This window comes from Aegilops tauschii, chromosome 5 (genome assembly GCF_002575655.3).
Source record: "Aegilops tauschii subsp. strangulata cultivar AL8/78 chromosome 5, Aet v6.0, whole genome shotgun sequence".
Classification (NCBI taxonomy): Eukaryota; Viridiplantae; Streptophyta; class Magnoliopsida; order Poales; family Poaceae; genus Aegilops; species Aegilops tauschii.
Window position 1 is genome coordinate 524,491,433 of NC_053039.3, and position 22,820 is coordinate 524,514,252.

At 45.7% G+C, this 22,820-nt stretch overlaps 2 protein-coding genes across 3 annotated transcripts; both read right to left on the bottom strand.

The window, feature by feature from the left end:
- Window positions 1-3,233: 3,233 nt before the first annotated feature.
- LOC109735958 (BTB/POZ and MATH domain-containing protein 1-like) lies at window positions 3,234-4,499 on the bottom strand. The gene has a single exon (XM_073498757.1). The coding sequence runs from the start codon at window positions 4,497-4,499 to the stop codon at window positions 3,423-3,425; it is 1,077 nt and encodes a 358-aa protein (XP_073354858.1). The 3' UTR covers window positions 3,234-3,422.
- A 3,991-nt stretch (window positions 4,500-8,490) lies between these two features.
- LOC109735966 (uncharacterized) lies at window positions 8,491-20,962 on the bottom strand. Of its 2 annotated transcripts, XM_073498343.1 has the most exons (14): window positions 20,711-20,962; window positions 20,341-20,434; window positions 20,185-20,252; window positions 19,012-19,110; window positions 18,313-18,369; window positions 17,810-17,878; window positions 16,808-16,814; window positions 16,159-16,213; window positions 15,753-15,843; window positions 13,117-13,184; window positions 11,337-11,354; window positions 10,991-11,109; window positions 9,980-9,998; window positions 8,491-9,860 (listed from the first exon to the last, which is right to left on the bottom strand). In XM_073498343.1, exons 1-14 carry the CDS (start codon window positions 20,954-20,956, stop codon window positions 8,786-8,788), a joined length of 2,085 nt encoding a protein of 694 aa, XP_073354444.1. In that variant the 5' UTR covers window positions 20,957-20,962; the 3' UTR covers window positions 8,491-8,785. The 2 variants fall into 2 exon arrangements, 1 of the variants encoding a protein (XP_073354444.1); XR_012183346.1 differs by lacking the exons at window positions 8,491-9,860; window positions 9,980-9,998; window positions 10,991-11,109; ... (4 more) ...; window positions 20,341-20,434; window positions 20,711-20,962 and adding exons at window positions 11,460-11,553; window positions 12,478-12,598; window positions 13,296-13,467; ... (2 more) ...; window positions 15,304-15,668; window positions 16,915-17,356 and having other exon boundaries at window positions 11,162-11,354; window positions 16,159-16,497; window positions 16,577-16,814.
- Between the last annotated feature and the right edge of the window lie 1,858 nt (window positions 20,963-22,820).

Consider the following 22,820-nt stretch of genomic DNA (forward strand, 5'->3'; position numbering starts at 1 on the left):
TCTGCCAACAAACAATCAAAAGCAAGGAGCGAGCGCACCGCACATGGAGGCCGCCCAGTCTGAATCTGAAAGCGTGTTCGTGGGCGCCCAGTTTTGAGGTTTCAGAAAAGGGATGCCAGCCCCCCGAGGTCCAAACACGCTGAGTCCAAGGTCAGGCTCCTAGACAGGGTGGTGACTTGCTCAAACTTCATACGCGTACCGCCACTGTTCTCTCCAACATGTGGCTTTTACCATTGTCAGTAAGTAAGAAAACAAAACAAAGCAGGTAAGCACAATGTGACATCGAATTAATCGGATATGCTTAATTTATGCACTGTTGTTATAATCAAATGTGTTGGGTTACCAATCAAACGGTTAGTTTTGTTCATCTGCCGAATGCGTTGGGTTGCAACCAGTTAGCAAGATGCACCATTTTCTTCTGACAAAGCTTGTGTGGATTTTTTTTCAGACATTGCAGTACTTGTCCTCTCGCCCGACACCACGACACTGGCGACGTTAAATTCATCCCCTTTTGCAACACAAACTGCCATTCCCTCGCTGAAATAAGATCATATGATGTGTGCATAATCCCATACACCTATGTTACCGCGCGCGTCGCGGCTCATCTCACCTCCCAAACAGAAGAGAGGTGTCATAATTAAACTGATAGGTTAGTTCAGCAAATGCACTGTGTGTGTGTCTCTCCTGTTGTGGCCTTGCGGAGGCGGGGCGGAGGGCTTCAGCAGATTATTGACCAGAGAAGCCGATTGAAGCCGAGGACGTCAGCCGTCTCGACATAACACAAGCTTCTCTTCCACTCTCTTCATTGTTTGCAGGACAATTTTCTCGGATAACCTCAAGCTTGCCAACAGCCTTAATGCCAAACAGGAAAGCAACAGGAACATGGACATCATAACAATAATAGTATGATTTACATCATATGCCTCTTATTTGTAATAGGTTTACATCATTTATAATACGTTTACGTTATAAAAAATATGTATAAACTGGAGAAAAAAACTTCAATCATGTTCATCAACATAATATGATTTGCCTCTTATTTGTAATATGATTTGCATTGTAAAAAAAATGTATAAACTAGGAACATTCTTCAATCACGTGCATCCAACAGGCAAGATAAATGGACGTTCCGGCCAAGAAATTAAAATAAGACCTGATGTTGCAGCTCCTACTTTTCAAACAAGCTATTCTTGGCATATGTTTCATGTTTCGACTGAGAAGGAAGTCCTCTTGCTTGGCGAGCTCGGAGTACAGCAATGAAGACACCCTGTGTATGGTGCGACAACATCAAAGCTACCTACAGCTTGGTCAACCCCATGTTTCCAAATAAACAGAAAGCACACTGAGGTTGGCTTCCATTTCATTCGCAAAAGGGTAGCGCGAAAGGCGCTGGAACATCCAATTTGTGTCGTCCGAGGATCAGCTGGCTGGTGGACTGACCAAACCAATCAGGCCTACACAGCTACTCCAGCGCCATCGTCGCCATCGTTGAGATGTGCGAACCCAAAACCTCTCGCTGTGTTTACGAACTGGACTGCCCAAAGTGCCTACAAGATGATAAACCAACACAAGCTCCAGACCGCAATCTCTTCTTCTTTTTTTGCGGGGTTCCAGACCACAATCTCAAACATGCATTGACCGGCAACAGCAATTGATATTGTACTCCTACAGGCGATCTCCAGAAACAAACGCATTCCACCCAGAATTCGAACCGTTATGCTAAAGCCATCCGGTTCAAATCTCACTTGGGGCTTAAAACCGATGAACTCTGACACCAACAGCACTTCTGCAGATCACACTCTTCATCTCATTTTATAGAAGAGGCTCACTTTCTCTTAGGACACAAATTTTGTGTTACTCCCTACTTTGGTAGATACAGAAGGCAAGAAACAACCAGAGATTCAAAGGTAAAGAAACACCTATAGACTCAGTTATTTACCTTGCCAAATAAGACTTTTTATCCCACAATGATCACATTGCCAAGACCAGAAGTTAACAAACTAAGGATCCTCCCATCAACCAAATGACCCTCATCACAGCACCGAGCTCCTTTGGCTTTCTGCTGCTGTGATGCTTCTTTCACAACCCAATGCAGGTCAGGGTTAGGTCTTCACATCTCCATCAAAACTCACAATACTCAAGCTAACATTTAACCCTTCCAACACACTGGCTCTGTTTGTGTCTCCCTCCCACACAGATGCCTCTATGCTATTGCTGCCTGCACATAATTATCATGTTTTGCTGATACACCATGGGAGAAATTTTACAGATAACCTCAAACTTGTCAACAGCCTAAATGCCGAACAAGGAAGGAACAAGAACATGGACTGCAGGCTCAGACCAGCGATATTAGAAACAAAGGAAATGGCAGATACAAATGCTCTTCACTGCGGTTACCTTTAAGAGCTGCTAGTGAAGCTAAGTTCTTCCTAGAGCTGCTTTTTTTCGACAAAGGGTGGATTTTATTAGCTCAAAATGAAGCATCAAGAAGATACAAACAGAAAGAGCACACACCCGGCCTCTGCATAGCTAAGATGCACACAGCCAAAATCAACGCACGCTCACAAAAACACGCCGGCAAATAGCAAAGTCATATAAGACCAAAGCTATGCTCTAGCGAGAAAAAAAAACTCGATCAAATCCATGATCGGCAAACTACACCCACGACCATATCTGCACCAACAATCTCATGACACCACATGGTTGACGATGTTCTTCAACAGCAACGCCTTCAGGAAGGGAGCGACGCTCAATCGCTGCCGTCACCGGATCCAACCATCCAAGGCCAGAATCTAGGTTTTCACCCTGAAGAACCAGTCCGAACATATCCGAGCAATGCCTTCAACAAGGTAACGACATGAAAACATCGCCATTGCCAGGTATAAGTTCTTCCTAGAGCTGCTAGCTATTCCTTTAAGAGCTCAATGTTGTAATCCTAATCATGGCCCTGTTTGCCCACTCTTACAATCTAGCACAAGATCATTCTATCATTCTTCAGGGAATCAAAATATGTAACTTACAATACTATATCAATGAAATTTAACCCAATATGTCGTTTTAATCTTGTTACGTTCTAATATATATATGAGGCCATCATAACATTGCACGATAACATAAATCATATGGGTGTCAAATGTGCAAGAAAGGCTGCACACAAACGGAGGAAATTTTGCCAGAAGATTAAGACAAAATGTTACACGATTGCAGGGAGGCGCTCCAGATAAAATCAGCAATATGATGAATACAAATCTGGGTTCATCTACGAGAACATTCATATCATCCATATGACTTGAAAATCAACCTAACTATTCAGAGATCCATCTAGCATTGAGCTTACCATCACTACGGCAAGTGGGTACAAGAAATTTATCAAATACCGACAAGCAGTTTATATGATTTGGCAATTCTACCTATGTAGCTGCTCATGCTTTACGAAACTTTCTTCTCTTCTCCAATGCGTCCACTATGAGAGATGGGCAAGTCGCCTTGACATCCTTGAAGCCTTGGGTTGCCACCACAGCATCCATGTCATCTGACATTTCCATAAATTCAAGGCAAGCATCCTTAAGCTTGTGGCAGTTATGTTGGTCAGCTAAAGCCAGTGTGGTTGCCACGGTGTCTGCATTCAGATCGTCACAAAGGATGCTTTGGCAAACCAGCTTGAGCCTCTCCATGGCATATCTATCTGCAGCCACTAGCAAAAGCCGGACCATGTCAGTATCCTCATCTCCCTCAAGATCCATGTCTCCCGGCAAAGAGTCGGTATAGATGAAATGGAGCAGGGCCTTGAAAACGGCAGGTTGCATGTCCTTGATGGTTATGCACTGCCCAGGCCTCGCCTCCCTCATCGGCCCGTAGAGCTCTGCTTTCAGAACAGGCGACCGCATAGCGAGAACGAACCTATGCGCGTCAATGGTCTCTTCCCCAACAATGAAACTAACATCAAATCCCTCCTTTTCTTCCAGCAGCCTGCCAACATGTGCAGTCATGTCAGATGGTGGCATGTCGATCTTGGGCAATGGCTTGGTAGCGGCAACATGTGGCTTTTTTATAACAGTGACGATGCATTCTATCGTCAGGCGATCATCCCTGAGGTAAGTTGATCCCTCGATCTCGTTTCGCTTTTTGAAAGAAGAATGAGGTGGAGCAAACTTAGTAGCATCACCGGAATTGAAAATCCTGGGTCCCGTTTTATGCACTGAAGATGATGACCCGGTGCAGTGGTCGACTAGCCTCAGGTCGCAGGATGCCCGGACTTTAGTGCTGTTACTCATAAGCTCGAGATAAACTGAGATGTAATCTGGGCATGCTTTACCGTATCCATCAGGGTAGAAGCGGATGGCCCAGTCGTGGCCGCCGACAGTGAAAATCCTGGATCTTATGAAGCTATCGGGGTCTTTGCCCATGCCCATGTGCTTGCTGTAGCCCAAGATATCGAACACATGCATGCCTTGAGCCTCGTCCGGTGAACACGTAGAAGCCGTCCTACATGCCCCCATCTGGCCGGTGACGGGGAGGAGGATTGCTGCCGTAGAAGAAGGAATCCACGTGACGGCGCCGCCGCGTGCTAATATGATGATGGTGGGAAAGAGAAGCGGATTAATCCCCAGAGGAAAGCAAAGGGAAAGAGAGGAGCAGGATATATACGGGGGAGTGGAACGAACCTTGAGGCCACCGATGGTAACCGGAGATGGCGGCGGCGGCCGCCCGACTTTCTTTTTCGATTTTGCGTGTTCGTGTGTGTTGTGGCATGTGGGAAGGAAGAAGGCCAGGAGACCTCGGAGTTGCTTGGCCTGAGTTTTCTGGACTGTTTCCCCACAACCCAACGGAAGCGGACATCCTTATAGGGTTTTTTTTACTCGAAATTAACTTTTTATTGCTCAAATAACAGTAAATATAATTGTTTACAAGCTTATTGCCGAATAAACGACATAGGTGGTTCGTGTAACCACGATTGGATTGGATGATCAGCGGCATATATAGCTAGCTAAATAATCTGCAACCTCGATCGTTAGCCCCCCGAGGGCAGTGAGCACAAGTTATTACCTCCGCTATCTCCGATCAGCAAATGTGTTACCATCCCCTCTGTCCTGCATAGTTGTATCACAACTTGACTGTCAGAATTAACGGTCGATGATCTGTGGTCGCATCCCAACTGGATAGCTAGGCGCAGGCCATTCGTCGATGTTGATCTTCACTACTTTCTTCAGTGGTCGCTGCCATCCATGACGCTTTACGCATTTCTTCTTTTCCTTGCTTGCTTCATATATAATTCGCCGTCAGAACATGGATTGACATAGCAACTCTTTCCGGCACTGTATTGCTTTCCCTCTAACGTGTTGCCTACATTAATTCTCACCAGATGTGCCAACTAGTCACAGCAAGCAAGAAGAGCTTGTATGTCAGCATACTCGGTGTTCTGAAGGTCATGGTCTGTCCGACTCAACAAATATGTGAGGGACGATTGGCCAGCACGATCAAACTGCATAGCCCTCTCAATAACATGTTTGAGCCCAAGGGCCTTCCACACTAGTCGTTTTTTTTCTCGAATACGCACGAGTGTGCGTATCATTCATTAAAGAAGAGAGGAGTGGAGAGCCCCAAAATCCACCGTTACAAGTTTATTTACATGCGGATTTAATCCGACACTACCCTAGCTTCTACAAACAACTACTCGCGTGCGTCCCACACTCCTTGCTCCGCTTCAAATCCTTCCGCGTCACCTCTGAACAATCCCGCCTTTGCCCAAAGTGTACCTTCGTCTCGTATGCGTTGGATGGTGCGTGGGATCGAAGGTGCATCACCATTGAAAACCACATCGTTTCTCTGCTTCCATATCATCCACATCCCAAGAAGGCATTTTGCTTTGTGTGCACGCCCACCGCTTGTGTTTCCATCCTGTCTTATAGACCATTGCTCCAATGACTCGTGTTGCCGTGGTTCAAGGTCCACCCTCTTCGCAAAGTGGCCGATGGCTGCCTAGATCTGCCGTGCGAAGACACAATCCATCATCAAGTGTTGCATGGTTTCCTCATGTTGGTTGCACAATGGGCATGAGTCCTGGTGGGGTAATCCGCGACGAGCAAGTCTATCGGATGTCCAACATCTGTTCCTCAGCGCCAGCCAAGAGAACATATGTTCCACACTAGTCGTGCACGGTCACATGAGGATATCCTTATAGTTACTAAGCTCCTAGTCCTAGGTTGCCTAAAATAAAGCTCCCCGGGAATAGAGGTCTGTAAGCATCAAGTCGAGTCGAGTCATGGGTCCTGCATAACAGCCGTGCGAACCAACCTTTCTCGCTTTGGTCAAAAATTGGCCTGCCGCGTGTAATCTAACCGCTTTTTGGCCGTCTTCGATTCATGGTTATGCCGACGCGAGACGAGGAAGCAGCTTCTGCCCTCCTCGCAAAGCGGCATCAACCCAACCCCACCTCATTCCTTGATTTCTGCTCCCCTTCTCGGTAGCGCCTCCTCACGTATTCTCCGGTTCCTCATTGTTTCCATGTGAGGCGATTCCACCATGAGCAACCCTACCTAAGGCTCAACTCAACCTCCAGTTAGATTCTACTCCCTCTATTCCTACATATAAGTCTTTGTATAGATTCCACTATGGAGTAGATACGGAGTAAAATGAGTGAATCTACACTCTAAAATGCATCTATATACATCTGTATGTGGTTCATAGTGAAATCTCTACAAAAATTTATATTTAGAAACGGGGGGAGTACATTGGGGGAGCCGCTCCACATTACATGCATGCATGGGTTCATGTCCCATGTTCTTGTTGGAAATATGCCCTAGAGGCAATAATAAATGGTTATTATTATATTTCTTTGTTCATGGTAATTGTCTATTGTTCATGCTATAATTGTATTTTCTGGAAATCGTAATACATGTGTGAATACATAGACTACAACGTGTCCCTAGTAAGCCTCTAGTTGACTAGCTCGTTGATCAACAGATAGTCATGGTTTCCTGACTATGGACATTGGATGTCATTGATAACAGGATCACATCATTAGGAGAATGATGTGATGGACAAGACCCAATCCTAAGCATAGCATAAAAGATCATGTAGTTTCGTTTGCTAGAGCTTTTCCAATGTCAAATATCTTTTCCTTAGACCATGAGATCGTGCAACTCCCGGATACCGTAGGAGTGCTTTGGGTGTGCCAAACGTCACAACGTAACTGTGTGACTATAAAGGTGCACTACGGGTATCTCCGAAAGTGTCTGTTGGGTTGGCGCGGATCGAGACTGGGATTTGTCACTCCGTGTGACGGAGAGGTATCTCTGGGCCCACTCGGTAATGCATCATCATAATGAGCTCAATGTGACTAAGGCGTTAGTCACGGGATCATGCATTGCGGTACGAGTAAAGAGACTTGCCTGTAACGAGATTGAACAAGGTATTGGGATACCGACGATCGAATCTCAGGCAAGTAACATACCGATTGACAAAGGGAATTGCATACGGGATTGATTGAATCCTCGACACCGTGGTTCATCCGATGAGATCATCGTGGAACATGTGGGAGCCAACATGGGTATCCAGATCCCGCTGTTGGTTATTGACCGGAGAGGCGTCTCGGTCATGTCTGCATGTCTCCCGAACCCGTAGGGTCTACACACTTAAGGTTCGGTGACGCTAGGGTTGTAGAGATATGTGTATGTGGAAACCCGAAAGTTGTTCGGAGTCCCGGACGTCACGAGAGGTTCCGGAATGGTCCGGAGGTGAAGAATTATATATAGGAAGTCAAGTTTCGGCCACCGGGAAAGTTTCGGGGGTTACCGGTATTGTACCGGGACCACCGGAAGGGTCCCGAGGGTCCACCGGGTGGGGCCACCTATCCCGGAGGGCCCCGTGGGCTGAAGTGGGAAGGGAACCAACCCCTAGTGGGCTGGGCGCCCCCCCATGGGCCTCCCCCCGCGCCTAGGGTTGCAAACCCTAGGGTGGGGGGGGGGGGCTTCCCACTTGCCTTGGGGGGCAAGGCACCCCCCCTTGGCCGCCGCCCCTTTCCCTAGATGGGTTGTGGCCGGCGCCCCCCCTCCCAGGGGGCCTATATAAGGGGGGGGGGGAGGGCAGCCATATCACAGCCCTGGGCGCCTCCCTCCTCCCCTGCAACACCTCTCCCTCTCGCAGAAGCTCGGCGAAGCCCTGCCGAGACCCGCTACATCCACCACCACACCGTCGTGCTGCTGGATCTCCATCAACCTCTCCTTCCCCTTGCTGGATCAAGAAGGAGGAGACGTCGCTGCACCGTACGTGTGTTGAACGCGGAGGTGCCGTCCGTTCGGCACTCGGTCATCGGTGATTTGGATCACGGCGAGTACGACTCCGTCATCCTTGTTCATTGGAACGCTTCCGCTCGCGATCTACAAGGGTATGTAGATGCACTCCTTTCCCCTTGTTGCTAGTATACTCCATAGATGCATCTTGGTGAGCGTAGGAATTTTTTTAAAATTATGCTACGATTCCCAACAGTTCTTTCTTATGCAAAGGATCGATGATGGGGATAATTAAGGATTATTTGAAACAAATACTTGCTGCCCATAAGCAGGTAGTAACAACAAAAATGGTGGCCGAAAACAGCCTACTTGCTGCTCATAAGCAGCTAGACTACTCCTGACCTCAAGTCACATCTTTTGTGGTTATCTATCACCCATACATCCTGCACCGCCAACTTCATACATACAAACGCAGAAAAGGCGGGGTTGAATCAGCAATCACAAACATTCTCAATAGATGCCACGGAAACGACCTTTTTTTTTTAATCGCTGGTTCACTTTCTGGGAGTACTAAATATTCCAAAGCTTTTGGTCGGACTGGTATCGGAAGGCTTACCAGCAGCGGACGCACCATCTGCCTTCTTCGGCTCGGATGTTGTGGCTTGCGTTCGGCTGCTGAAGACGCCCAAACTCCTGGCTGTTGGAGTCGGACTCCCTGCATCGCGGCCTGCTAATGGTCCACTGTTCTGATTCGATTGTTGGAATCGTGGCGGCTGGTTATTATTTGATGATGGGACATGGCTCCTTCTCTCGTTTCTTCTCGGGTCCTGTGGGGGTCGGCCTTGGCCCAACCTTGGCGATGGCGGGCTAGACTGTTCCAAAGGCCTCTGGTTGTCGTTGAACCGGTGGCGGGCTTCATTTTCGTTTCTTCTCGGGTCCTGTGGGGGTCTGCCTTGGCTGAACCTTGCCGATGGCGGGCTAGGCTGTTCCAAAGGCCTTTGATTGCCGTTGAACCGGTGGCGACCTTCATTTTCATTTCTTCTCGGGTCCTGCGGGGGTCTGCCTTGGTTAACGCCTCCCATCTGCTGTCTACGGCTAGCATACCTGTTGGTTTGCTCAGGTACCATATCCTGATTAGTCTTCTCTCGCTTTTCCATGTGAGAATTTCCACTCCTAGAACCAAGTCCATGTTCGGATGATTGTGATCCCCCCTGACTAGGGTTAATCCTGTTTCCTCCAGCACTCACGTTGTCCATGTTATCGCGGTTGCTGCCTCCAACGCCTCTATCTTGCCTTTCTTTTTGCGCCAAAGAATCACGAGAGTAATAGGCTGGCGTTTTGTCAACATCCTCAACTTCCAAACCATGTTCACTTGTCTTGTCCCCACTATTAGTAGCAGTGGCTGGTGATTCACAGGCAGTGTTGCTGGGGGTACCTTTGCCCGCGTCTTCCATGGCCTTGCTAGCTTTCTTTCCGCCTTTCTTGGTTGCAAACTTCACATGCCTGACAATAACATATGCATGCTTGGAGTCCAAATGTGGCCCACTTTCCACAATAGAGACATCTTGTATCTGTTCAATTGGTGAAATTGTAGAAAGAGATGAACTTTTGTGGAAAGCAATTCTTAAACTGAATTGAATTACATATTTTATATTAGTTAAGGAGGAAGGGGGAAACAATACAGAACAAAGTACTCACAAGTCCTAACAACTGAGATAGCGGTCCGCCTAAATCTTCTGCTTCATTACCTGCGGGCATTGCCATGCACTGACAAACAGAAGCATCGTTAAGTTATTCACAGTTTGTGCCAGAGAATTTAAGAGAAACATATGCATGTGAACATCCACAAATCCAAATATATAGCTATGAAGTTTTAATAAATAGGCTGTAAACAAAATTCCAATTCAAGCTGGTATCCGATATATGCATGTTGGTTAGCAGTTTCAAAGACACTGCTAAATACTGTCATCTTAGGTAGAAATAAAGACAAAGTCCGTCAGGCAACTATTGCTTCAAGTGAAGATAAAGGGAAAACATGTTACTGTGATTCTCCATCCCCAGTTTAGATCCAACAGATAGAATTATCGCTCAAACAAGATATCAGACGGCTGGGGTTCTCCTAAGGCAAGGAGAAAACAGAAAGTTCCTCCTGAATAATAAACTACTTCATGCCCATTACCATTATATAGGTACAAATAGACACTACACACATACTGCCGTCACGTACAAGCCATATCATCAAGATCCAATTATAACATCAATATGACCACCAACATGTACATCTTCAGTTAGGAATCGATCTAGACTCAACATATGATGTAAGACTCTGCAACAAAAACTAAAATCCACACACACATGTAGCACAGATCATCTTCTGCAGTGTCAAACATCGATACAGGGAGATCAATGTACTTAAGAGTATACTAGTAGAACGCCCGTGCGTTGCTACGGGCTACCATGCATATAAATAAAATAAACAAATGATTAAGGTCGTCTTCAAGGTCGAAACGCATTTCTCCCTCATACGTCCGGGCATGTTCGAACATCAAACAAGCGCCCAGGACCACAATTCAAGCCCATAGAGGGGGTGTCGTTGTCTGGACTATTCGCCGTGTTATCTCAGACACATTGTGTTTAAAGGTAAGTAGGTAGCTAATCTGCAGCAGCAAGAGCGTAAAAAAAAGTAGTTCTAACATGAGGATGCAAGGAACTACCCGCATCTAATTGTGTTCATCATCAGGCCTAAGCCTGGGCTTGACCTTGTTGTCTTAGCTGCTGCATGTCATGACCATTATCTCGAATTGGTGCAAACAAAAGCAAAGCCCTAATTAGTCCAGAGAAGATGAAATCAGATAGCAATACCAGGGCATGAACAGATCTAAAGAACACAAACCACAAGCAGAGACTCGGAGAAGACGAGGCACGACCACTGTGACGTCACATCCCTTAAAAATTATATTTTACACTATACACGTTTCACAACTATAATTGAACACCTGTGTGCCATAAATAAATATATTTTTACACTATACACAAGTGAACCATGTTGTGTCATTTACATGACGGGTAAATTAAATGAACATGTCTTGATTAGGTATGACATACTTTGGACAAGGAAGAGACCTGCAGATAAATAACACAATTAAACAAACAAGTACTGAAATATAAGTGTTCCGCATTAAGCTTGCTAGTAAGGAAAATATCAGGAGATGGCTTGCTAGCTTTCACCTCTAGATCACCCCCATGGCAACTTGATACATCAGAGCAAGAAAACATTCCCCAATGGTTACAAACCTTCGGTGCAAAATGACATTCATGGGATCTGAAGACATCACTAAGAAATATCAGGTTCTATATGAGTCTGACTTATTAAAGAACAGAGAGCAATGAAGAAAAGTGCAGTACATTAAATCAAGGCCAAATGATACATTGCATGCATCAGCGAGCAGAAAAATAAATGGTGTCTAATATTATATTTTCCCCTTCCAATAGAGAGACTCCTTCTATATGTTTAACCAGTGATTAATTCCGGTTACACCAAATAAACATAGTTCTAAATGCTACCAACATTTTTTATGAAACAAAGGACAACCAAAATTAACTCCCCTCACGTGGAAACTTGATGTCCTTTCAACTCTGAAATTCCACCAAAGGTAAGCATACAATAATTTTATAGTGTATAATTATACAAAAGAAGAACATGTTACGTGTGTAGATAGCGCAAGGTGGCATATTATCATTGAGAGCATATATTAGCACATAGTGTGATGAAAATTGGAACCATATGTACTGTCAGCATGTCTTTCTCCTTATTTTGTATATCATCATTTCCTCTACACTTGACATGATAGCTTGAGAAAAAAAAGATGAGTATCCAGATATGTACATAGTTATGGCTAGATTCCTTGTTTTGTCCAAGAAAGATAAGTCATGAGCCCATCATCTTATTACAGCAAGGCACATCTCTATCAGTGGTGCAAGAGGTGTAAATTTTATATTTTCTTTTCAAGAAAAAACTCCTGGCAATATTAAACATCATGATGTAACAAATTACAAATATTAGTGTTAACATAGGTTAATATCTATTACTTATGTGTGGTGCAGTTCAATAAACCCTGAAAAAAATTTGAATTATTCCTAACTATCACCATCAGATCTAGGTCAATAAAAGTTGTTGTCACAGCCTGAGCCAGAACTTTGGATTGAGAAGGGATTGGGAAACCCTCAAAGGAAGGAAGAAGCTCACCAAAACACAGTTACAGGCCCCAACTATCTCAACCTTGCGCACAAAACGGCTTAATGACTCATATGGGATCAACAAGAGTGCCAGTCGCGTAAAGCTTGTTCAGATTGCCAAGGCCGTCCACCTGAGAGCAAGACAAAAACTTAAAATTAGGAGTCCGAATGTGGTTAGACAAGCTATACTAATTTCATTTTGATTTTGATCCGACATGTGCATTAAACAGAGCATGGACCACGGTTGAACAGAGCAACCGCTGCAAAATAAATGTATAACAAGAGCTGGCAGCATCAACATGTAATAGGCATGTATATTTATCTACGGGTTTTGTCGCTAGTGAACGCATACAGTTGCAATTGCACTTATGCAACCTAAAGGCGAAAGAAAAAAACCACTTGTTAACCCAAAAGACTGAAAAAGTCGTAACAAAAGAAGAAGAAAAACAGCCTTCCTAAGTTCTCTAGTTGGGTGAAAAAAACCAGCTATTCTAAAAGTGAGCACCAGATTCCAGTATGTATCATGCAGTTTTCTGTATATGGTTCACACATGAAAAAAGGATTTTGGCCAGTGCTAGGACATGGCATTTATTGCCTGATAAAAGATTAGTTCATGCTATCTTCAGGACAAAGTGAGCACGTGAGTTACCAGACGAGAAGGGGAGGCCATGAGTAAAGGTGGACTGAAACTTCTTGCTCGCTTGGAGCTTCATGAATCTGATCCATAGAAAATTATGTAATCATTTGAAATTAGTATACTAAAAAAATTGAAGGTACATTGCAGAAACGACACATTAGCAAAATTGAGTAATGCAAAACCGAACCCACCATAGGAGAAGCATAGAAAAAAATCATCTTCTGAACCCACCTACAGATCCAATTTATATGCATCATGCCATGGAATTTCAGAATGCATGGCCGCAGCCGCTGGCTGCAACGTCGACCCAATGGTGCTTGTTCGGGCGAAGTACAAGGCCATTGGGCTCGTCGCCCGGGAGTTCTGCAACCCACATCAGTTTCTATGACTATAGTTTCTACTATTGTACTCTTTGTAGTTTTTAATGCATAAATTAATCTAATGTTGGGAGCTTTCCAAGGACTAACTAAGACAATCAGAATCGGAGAGGAGAGTTTCTCAACAAAAAAAAGAATTAGAGGAGAGTCAACTAACCTTCCTTTCTTGCTTCGTCACCCCCTCATGGGTTATGAGCTATGACGACCATGATGCCGGCCGTGCGTCCGAGCGCCTGTGGTCTGTACATCGACGACCTGCCCTTTTCTCATATTTTGGTCACCGAAGAGTTCGATCGATCAGAAACATGGAAGGGCGAGAGTAGTCATGTTCCTGCCCTGTGTGTGTTTTCTTTGCGCGGAAGTTCCTGTTTCAGTCAGAGAGGTAGAACAATCAGAAAATGAGAAGGTCTTTCACTTCCTTACAGAATGAAATTTCTGTCTTGCAAGTTTACAAAGTCATCAAGTTAAGCACTTACGATAAAATTATCTGACTCAGAAAGCTGATATCACTCATACAAAAAAACATGTTATACAATATTGAGTTTCGACATAGCTATCATAATAGATCTATGCAAAAATGTTCAGGTGCACGCAGGACAGCTATACAATTTTAGCAAGAATAACAATTTTACATGAAAAATGCCTGCAAGCCTGAAAGCCCATTATGTAATTCCAGTACTGAATCATTCATGCCCTTGTAATGTTATTTGAGATTAGGTTCATAATATTTGAAGGTGCGTGGTAAAGAAAGGAAAATAACATTACTTCCAATGAAATACTCTCCACATTGTTCGTACTTGCATTACTATCATGTTGGCATGGACATTGACAGACTGAATCAATTAGCCTGTAAAATTTATGAATAGATTCGGTTCTCTTCCTCTTCATGTCTACATGGATGAATCTAAAATATTCTAATTAGTTTCTATAATTAGTTCCTATGGCTATAGTTTCTACTATTGTACTCTTTATAGTTTTTAATGCATAAATTAATCTAATGTTGGGAGATTTCCAAGGACTAACTAAGACAACCAGAATTGGAGAGGAGAGTTTCTCAGCAAAAAAAGGAATTAGAGGAGAGTCAACTAACCTTCCTTTCTTGCTTGGTCACCACCTCATGGGTTATGAGTTATGACGACCATGATGCCGGCCGTGCGTCCGAGCACCTGTGGTCTGTACATCGACGGCCTGCCTTTTTCTCATTTTCTGGTCACCGAAGAGTTCGATCGATCAAAAACTTGGAAGGGGAAGAGTAGTCATGTTCCTGCCCTGTGTGTGTTTTCTTTGCGCAAAAGTTCCTATTTCAGTCAGAGAGGTAGAACTCTGTGTCAGCAGTTGTCTTGTCACTGCAATTTTAAATGACCGGCAATAAAGGTTGCTGCTTAATTTTAGAATGCCGTAAGTTTTCCACCTGTAGGTGTAGCAGCTAACAACTTTGAACCATACTGAATAAAGGAGTCAAAATGGAATACTTTTTGACCTCACAATGCCTATGAATTTCAAGTAGCCATTATTTAAACACCAGACACATTGTCCATGCAAAAAGAGGTGAAAAAAAATCAAATCTGAACTGAACTTGACAGAATTCATAAGTTGTATAGCTGACAATGGGCCATCATATACAACAAGATATAGTAAGCAATGCAACAACACACATGTACAAAGGGGTGAACATGCCTAATTGGTACTTTAATTTAACACATCGAATCATTGAATGGTGCTAGGTCTAGTTACACATACAGAGTTTAACATCAAGTGGCTAAGTTAGCAATGTCTAGCACGAAGTTAGGCATGTGACCTTCATGGGAAGAACTGGACATACCGGGCCATACCAACCGGCTTCTTCCCCCCTCTGCGCTAGCTCCAAGATGCATGTCTCGTCCTGGTGGATTAACCGCGACCTCGACCACTTCGATCCGCCGATGCTCGGCACCGCTACCAAGAACCACCAATCAGTCCTTGCTTGTGTCCATGGTGAAGATGAAGTCGCAGAATGCAGATCTTGGCTAACCCACCGACCACGCACACATGCGTTGGCACGGCGCTCCGGGCGTGGCCCGACTTGTGCAGCACGCTGAACCTTCCTCGCACGGTTCCTACACCTGCCAAGGCCAGCTGCGCGTGCCCGCACTTCCTCGGCCTCTGCTTGTTCCTGTGCCTAGCCGTAAACATCATCAGGTGTGTAACCTGCATATTCATGGCACAATTATATAGGCAAGGGCGGTGTAAAGTATGACCATCCAAAGCAAGGGGATAACAAGAGAACGAAACCTCTCCAACATACACCACAGAAAGGATGCCCACATGAAGCAGCACCCATTGACTCACGTGGACAACTTCCGAAGCAAATCCCACACGTAAGCTGTTAAAGGATAGATAAGTAATATAAGAAGTGGAGTTTATATGCACATGACCTACATGTACGGGAATGTTTTCATTAGCATGCCTAGTCTAGAACATAAAAGGGTGCAAGCCCATCCCTTTGCCGCAAGCATTCAAAATAACAAGCATACTGTTCAACATTTTCTCCAGTAAAATACAGGTTGCCAGGCAGGTCATACTAACTCCACGGGTTACAAAATATACAGGCAATCCAATAATATAAACATCAAGAAGAAATCCTTAACGGGAAAGCAAGAAGAAATCGACCGATCAGGGACAATTCGAAGCAGCAGACCTTAACGGGGTTGAAGCAGCGGCCTTCCCCTCGTGCTCATCAAAGCCTCCACGGCCTGCACATAGCCAACATCGTCACTCCGCCTGCTGCTGCTGCTGCTAAAACAACAACAACAGCAACCACCACCAATTAGCCTAGTAAATCCAAAAATCCAATTGTGATGAAAAAACATGTCCATATCATGTGACTGCTGCAAACTGGACCCTTTTTTTGATACGCACATGGCTGCTGCAATACAAGCACACACAAAAAAAGACATCTTGTATTAGGAGGCAGGGAGGGTTGGAGCAGAGCTTCTTCTCCATGGACCACCTCTCTCTCCCACATGCCCTTGAATTCCTTGACACAATAAAAGCAGACATCAGATGTTGGAGATGAAGAAGAAGACAAGGGTAGGGGAGGAGGGATTGGTACCCACTTTCGTCGAGGGGAGTTTCATCTCCATGGCATCCCACGGAGGGAGGCTAGACTCCGGCAGTGGAGAAATAATGGCCTCCAACATGTTCAGATCATGAAGAGAAAAGACTTTTTTTGCGGGAAGAGAAGAGAAAAGACTGCCTGAGCATGGCCCGAACAGAGAGAGGGAAGGGAAGGGCCTTCCATAGCGAGCCATGGTCTGCACGCCCGCCATGGTGCTCCTCCGTCACACCCGCAGCCTGCAGAAACCAACCGCACCGATCAAATCAAAAAATCCAGAAGAAGAAGATGAGGTGAGGGGAGGGGAGGCGAGGGGAGGAGGATGGAGGGCGTCAATACCTTTGATGTCTACGTGCTGCAACCCGTCACCGACGTCGATGTCCACCACATCAGCAAGCACCGAGAGAAGGCCGCCGCCGCCACCGCCGTCGTCGCCCCATCCCCATCCATCCATGGGTGGGTGTTGGGCTAGGGTTTCATCCCCATCCATCCATTGGTCGGGCCGGACCTCCATGGCCGACCTCGAGGGCCAGGTGGACGAGGGCGCGGTGGTGCCGCTGCGGATCTGGGCGCCCCCTCACCTTGTCGCGCGATATGGAGCCTTCTCTCCCATAGCCCCACACCTTGTCGTGCGGATCCAGGCTAAGAAGGTGAGGGGCTGGAGCGGAGGCGCTAGAGGAGGAGGAGGCCGGCGGCGGTGGGATTGAGGCGGCGGCGGCGGCGGGGTTGGGGTTGGGGCAGAGGAGAGCGGCGGTGGGCAAGTGCATCGAGGGCACGAGGGAGCGAGCGCCTGGCTTTTTTTTCGTAGGTTAACCTTCGTGGATTTTTCGACTGGTTTTTTTTGCGTGCGTGTGGTGGGTGTGGGGGACGAAAAAAACCAGTCGAAAAAAAACCAGACGAAAGTGGGGGGACTATTCAACCAACTCGTCCATTAGGAGTAGAGATTACTCTTCAGCTATGTTACGCCCCTACATGTCAGAATAGCTTTCACAATCAACAGTTCCAGATCCACAAAAGGCCCCTAATCATTTCACACTATTTGGTTTCCCCTGCTACAGTTATAAAGTTTCCTTGGGGATTGCCCAGTAAACATTATTATAAAATAATGGTTAAACAGGAAAAAAATACAAATAAGGTTTATTGACAATTCCATGTGATACAGTTCCTTGGGTTTTCACCAAATATTTGCAAAACCATACAAAATAAGAACTAAAAAGTATGTGAGCTCTCTTACCTTCACCCTGTAACCACGCTCCATTAGCCTGGTAATTGCATCTGCTTTCACCTTCAAGTCTTTAATTTCCTGCAAACAATAATTTATGTTCCTCAACAATCTTATGTGACACAAGGTCAATGAGTGAGCTCAACTAGGTCTAAACAAAAAGCCAAAAAAAAGGCATGTAGTAGTACAGTCAAGCTATTACTCTAGCTAAAAGGTACTACCTCCGATTCAAAATAAGGGTCGCAGTTTTGAACTGGGGTTAGTTCAAAACTGCGACATTTATTTTGGATAGGAGGGAGTAGCAATCAAGCATGCATTCCACATCTGCAGAAAAAAGTTGTAATAGAATATTCACTACTACTGCCAGACAGCAATGGCCAAAATAGAACAAGTAAAAAAAATACTGTTTTCATTTCAAATACTAATCAAGCATGCATTTCCATATAAGAATAAAAAATCATGAAAGATGATAGTCTGCAATTAACAAAAGAACTATAACAATCAAGAAAACTTACTGTTTTCGCCTTAAACCGCACTTCTTTGTTATCTCCACCATGCAAGACAATAGCAGACTGCATAACATTGAAGTTGTTCATTATTATGATTTATGCAAAAAAAGAGGTATAAATGATTAACATTATTTTCCCTTGCTCGGTTTTTAAGGCTACATTTAGCATTGCATTGCTTTTCAAAAGCACTTGTACATTTCTAGTCTGGAACCAGCAGTTAATCAAAATCATCTTTCTATTTTATGAAACAACAGTAAAATCGTACTGGAATTAGTACATAATCCCCTACCTGATTATACTTTAACACACAGCACAGTAACCACAAATGTGCTCTAGTATGGCAAATAGTAAAGAAGTGCAAGGACCAAAGACTCGACAGTACCAAATGCCCCTACAAAGAACATCTTCTATGTATTCTACTAATAAGTACACAAGCTAACTATAGCTCTCAACCAGATGCCCTTTTTTTGGTACAGATTAGAGTTATTTGTGTTTTCAAAACATATAGTATCACCAAAGCAAGTGACAGTTTCTGTAGCTGAGACTGACTGTATCTAACAAACGGTTTTCTTACCGCCGATCAAGGAACTGTTAATTCACAATCCAATGATCTGAAACAATTACGATCACAGCTCCTTTCTAAACATTTCAACTCACTGCAGTGTTGATGGGATGACCGATTCACCAAGGATTTATCACACATACCTTGGTTTTTAAGCGTTCTTTCTCCTTGACATCTTTGTTATACTTCTCTTTGTGAAAGTCCATGATCTTGCAAACAGGAGGATCTGTTTTTCTGTGGACCTGTGAGGGCGACAAGTAGTCGTAAAAATGAGAATGCCAACAATCGGACACAATGGAAGAGTAAGAAAATGACAACACTTTGGCACAGACAATTGAAGAACGAAAAGGTGCCACAGCACCCGGGAGTCCCGGCACCCTCTAATCTTCTCCGTCCAGCTATATTACGATTCGTGCAAGCCACTGTACAAGGCAGACGTTTCGCAGGATCAGCTTGATTAGTCAGACTTTTTTAAGCAGACAAACAACGACGGGAGGAGGTGTAGCATGCAGAAATAGGTTTGGCAGGAGTAGGCCTGGCAGAAGGTGTATGCCGTCCACGCGATGGTTGAAGTGACCGCGATGGAGCAGGTGCGAGCAGTGTGTGTCAGATCCTGTAACATTTGGTTGCCTCTTTAGCTTTGCATGCAGTATGTAAAAAAATCGACATCCACCCCATACAGCCAATGGTTACTCCTCAGACCCCAATGGCTGCTCCACTTCAGTTAATTAAGCAGGCAATTTACATAGTCAAACAGGGCCAGTCCTAGGCTGCAGCAGATAGAGTTGGTCAATGGCTACTGTAGTAAAGGTGAGATGTTTTGTCTAACTCGTTCACGCAGCGCATGCATGTGATTCCTCTTTTCTTCTGTTCTTTTTTTGATTGAAGAGGGAGGAGAAAGGTGAGGAGAGAGAGCATTTTTTTATGAGCCCGTGAGAGAGAGAGGAGGAGGAATGGAAGGAGAGAGAGAGGCTGTGAGAGAGGGAAGAGAGAGGAGAGAAAAGAACTATTTTCCATCGATAGAGAGGCTGTGAACGGAGAGAGAAGAAAGGTAGCAGGCCGACATGTCATCTCCGATGTCTATTCATCTTTTTTCGGTAGGTGGTCAGGAGGAACAGGCCTATAGTAGGCCCAGATTCATTCAAATATTGTGAACTCTCCCGCATTTAACCACGCAGTAGATCTGCTAATTGATTCCAACGATACAGTGCATGGCACAGATCTCCAGACACCATATTCTGTGCGGATGGTACGGATAACAGGGTGTCTAGGCACCCGGGTGCTAAAAAATCCAGTCTCATTGTATGGAGTAGTACCTCAACCAAGTCCAAGCCCATCCTGGCAGCGAGTTGAAGCGTCTCATGCCTGGGGACAACGCTATGCCCTGCAAAACTGAAACAAGCCATGTCCATCATCTGCAATGGAGAAGGGGAGTTGTGAGTGAGTGAGTGAGTGCATCGTCCCTTCCCTACCTTCATCGGTGACGAGCCTGAGGAAGGGAGCGGTGATGTCGTTGTTGATCCTTGGGCCGGCGTCGTCGTCATCGTCCTTCGTGACCTTCTTGGCCTTTCGAGCACAAGACAGGGATGGTGAGAAGAAGGAAAGCCGACCTAGGGCAATAGAGGGAGGGGACACACGTGCTGAGGCGGAGCGGCGAAGGGCCGGTAGGGGATGATCGGGCGGCTGAGGGACGGCGGAGGCGAGGGGGCGGCGCGCCGGAGGTAGTAGGCCTGGGAGCGAACGACAAGGGATCCGATGGCGCGGCGGAGAGCCATGGGCGGCGGCGGCGGCAGGAAGGGGACGAAGGCGTTTCCTATTGGGAAACGTTTCCAGCCGGCGTACCGGCCGAACCGTTACGCCAGTCTCACGCAAGCCGCGAGATGGATCGCAATCATGCGGCCAGAAACAGCTCACCCCTTTCCTTATCTGCAACACATCTCCTTCTTCCTTCTCCATCGCTCGCCTCCTCCGCCATAGCACCAGGCAGCTCCGAGCACTCCTCCCTTCACACCCCACAGCTGCACCTCCTCCATGGGGAGTGCTGCTCCCATGCGCCATGGCCTGCGAGCTCAAGGTCAGGGCGGCCATGGCTTACGAGCTCGGGGCGGACTGCGACTAGGGCTCCAACAAGCTGCTATGGACTGTATCGGGGCGCCGCGACGGAGGGGCTGGGACCGCGCCGGGGGAACCATGCCGAGCCGTGCCGACGAGCCTCCATGGATGACCACGATGAAGGTTGCGTCGCCAACGAGCGGACAACGATGCTGGAGCCATCATTTTGTTTTGCTTCAACTGGCGAAATCCATAGCTGGAACCACAGCTGTTTTTTGCTGCAACCGATAAGCGAGTTGGAAACACATAACTTCAACCGATAACCACGGCTGGAGGTGGAAGAAGATGACAAAACGCTGCAGTTTTGCTACATGCTTCAACCGGCATAGATTTTTGCTACAACCGGCATAGCATTTTGCTACGACCGGCGTCACGTTTTGCTACAACACATAACTTTTCTCTGGTTGCAATGTCAGGTTGGAGCTTTCTTTCTTAACGATTGAAACTTTTTCATACACGGTTGAAGCTTTTTCCGTCCACGGTTGAAGCTTTCGTGTAAACGATTGAAACTTTTTTTTGTTTTGAGCAGCCTTTGGTTAAAGCTCTCTCTATCATATGGCTGAAACTTTTTTCATCTAAGGTTGAAGCATTTTGCGTCAGCGGTTGTATCTCCTCGTGAATCGCAGTGCCAGTTGAAGCATTTTTATCTAGGGCTTGAAGCTTTTCCATCCAGGGGTTGAAGCTTTTTTAACAACATTTGCAACACAGAGGGTGTGCGATGGTTCAAGCCTTGCCTCGGTTCAGACATGAGCTCGTCTTCGAGGGCGCGCGTCTGGTGATCTTCGCCGCCGCAGCTCCGACCGTCGCAGCGGAGTTGCGACCATCGCCGGGGGAGCTGCAACCGGCGCACACGCTGCTGCATGCGCCGAGCCAGCATGAAACACAGGTGGCCACCGGCGGCGAGGGCGGCAACCGGCGGCGAGGGCGGTGACCGGCGCCGGGGGCGGCCAAGCCCGGTGGTGCTTCGAGTCTGGGTGCCTCGCTCATCCATGGCGGCTAGATGTGTACACCAGCGGAGGAAGAGATGAAGCTGCGTTTGACTTTGGTGAGGATTAGATCTGACGGTTAATACAGAGGTAAATCGGGCGGCTGCGGTGCGACCGGCCGAATCGTTCGGCCGGAGCACCGGCGCAGATCACTGCCCTTTCCTATTTGACGCTCGCGAGCGTCCAGATGCTGCGCTTCCGCTAAAGCGCTCGAGAGAGCACTGGGCCAGCCCAATTCCAGCGTCAACGCAGGCAAACTGGTTTTGGGAACCTTCTAGAAGGATCCCTCAACCGATTTGTTTTTTTGTTTTTTCCTTTTTGCCGGTTTTCTGGTTTTCTCTGTTTTCCTTTTTTCCTTTTTCTGTTTCTGCTTCTTTTTTTCCATTTCCTTTTATTTATCCTTTTTCGTTTTTATTTTATCCTTTGTTTTCAAAAACGTTTTCATTTTGTTCATGATTTAAAAAATTGTTCACAGTTTCAAATTTGGTTCACTTTTTAAAAAATTGTTCACAATTCAAAAAATTGTTCATCGTATATCACAAAATTAATTTACATTTTGTTTAGCGTATATCACAAAAATGTTCAATGTGTAGTTCAAACTAGCAAGATGCCCGTGCGTTGCGCGGAACATCAAGATGCATTTGTATGAGTATTTTATCTTGTGGGAGAAAAGGATGAACGAGGGAAGGCCTTATCTGCAAATGTGGAGAGGAGTGCGGGTAAATTATCATAGTTTCCTCCCTATCCGTTAGATATAGATCAGACGGCATATATTGGAGGATGGCAGGCACACCATCATCACCAACTCTGCTTTTTATAAGAGTAAAGATTGTTCAGCGTATATTACACAAAAT

Coding starts and splice junctions, on each gene's coding strand:
- LOC109735966 (XM_073498343.1), bottom strand. CDS start 20,956: ATGGCCGCCCTGACCTTGAGCTCGCAGGCCATGGCGCATGGGAGCAGC. Junction 18,370..19,011: donor AAGAACGCTTAAAAACCAAG/GTATGTGTGATA, acceptor AATGTTATGCAG/TCTGCTATTGTCTTGCATGG. Junction 13,185..15,752: donor CTGTGGTGTATGTTGGAGAG/GTTTCGTTCTCT, acceptor TCTATGGATCAG/ATTCATGAAGCTCCAAGCGA.
- LOC109735958 (XM_073498757.1), bottom strand. CDS start 4,499: ATGGGGGCATGTAGGACGGCTTCTACGTGTTCACCGGACGAGGCTCAA.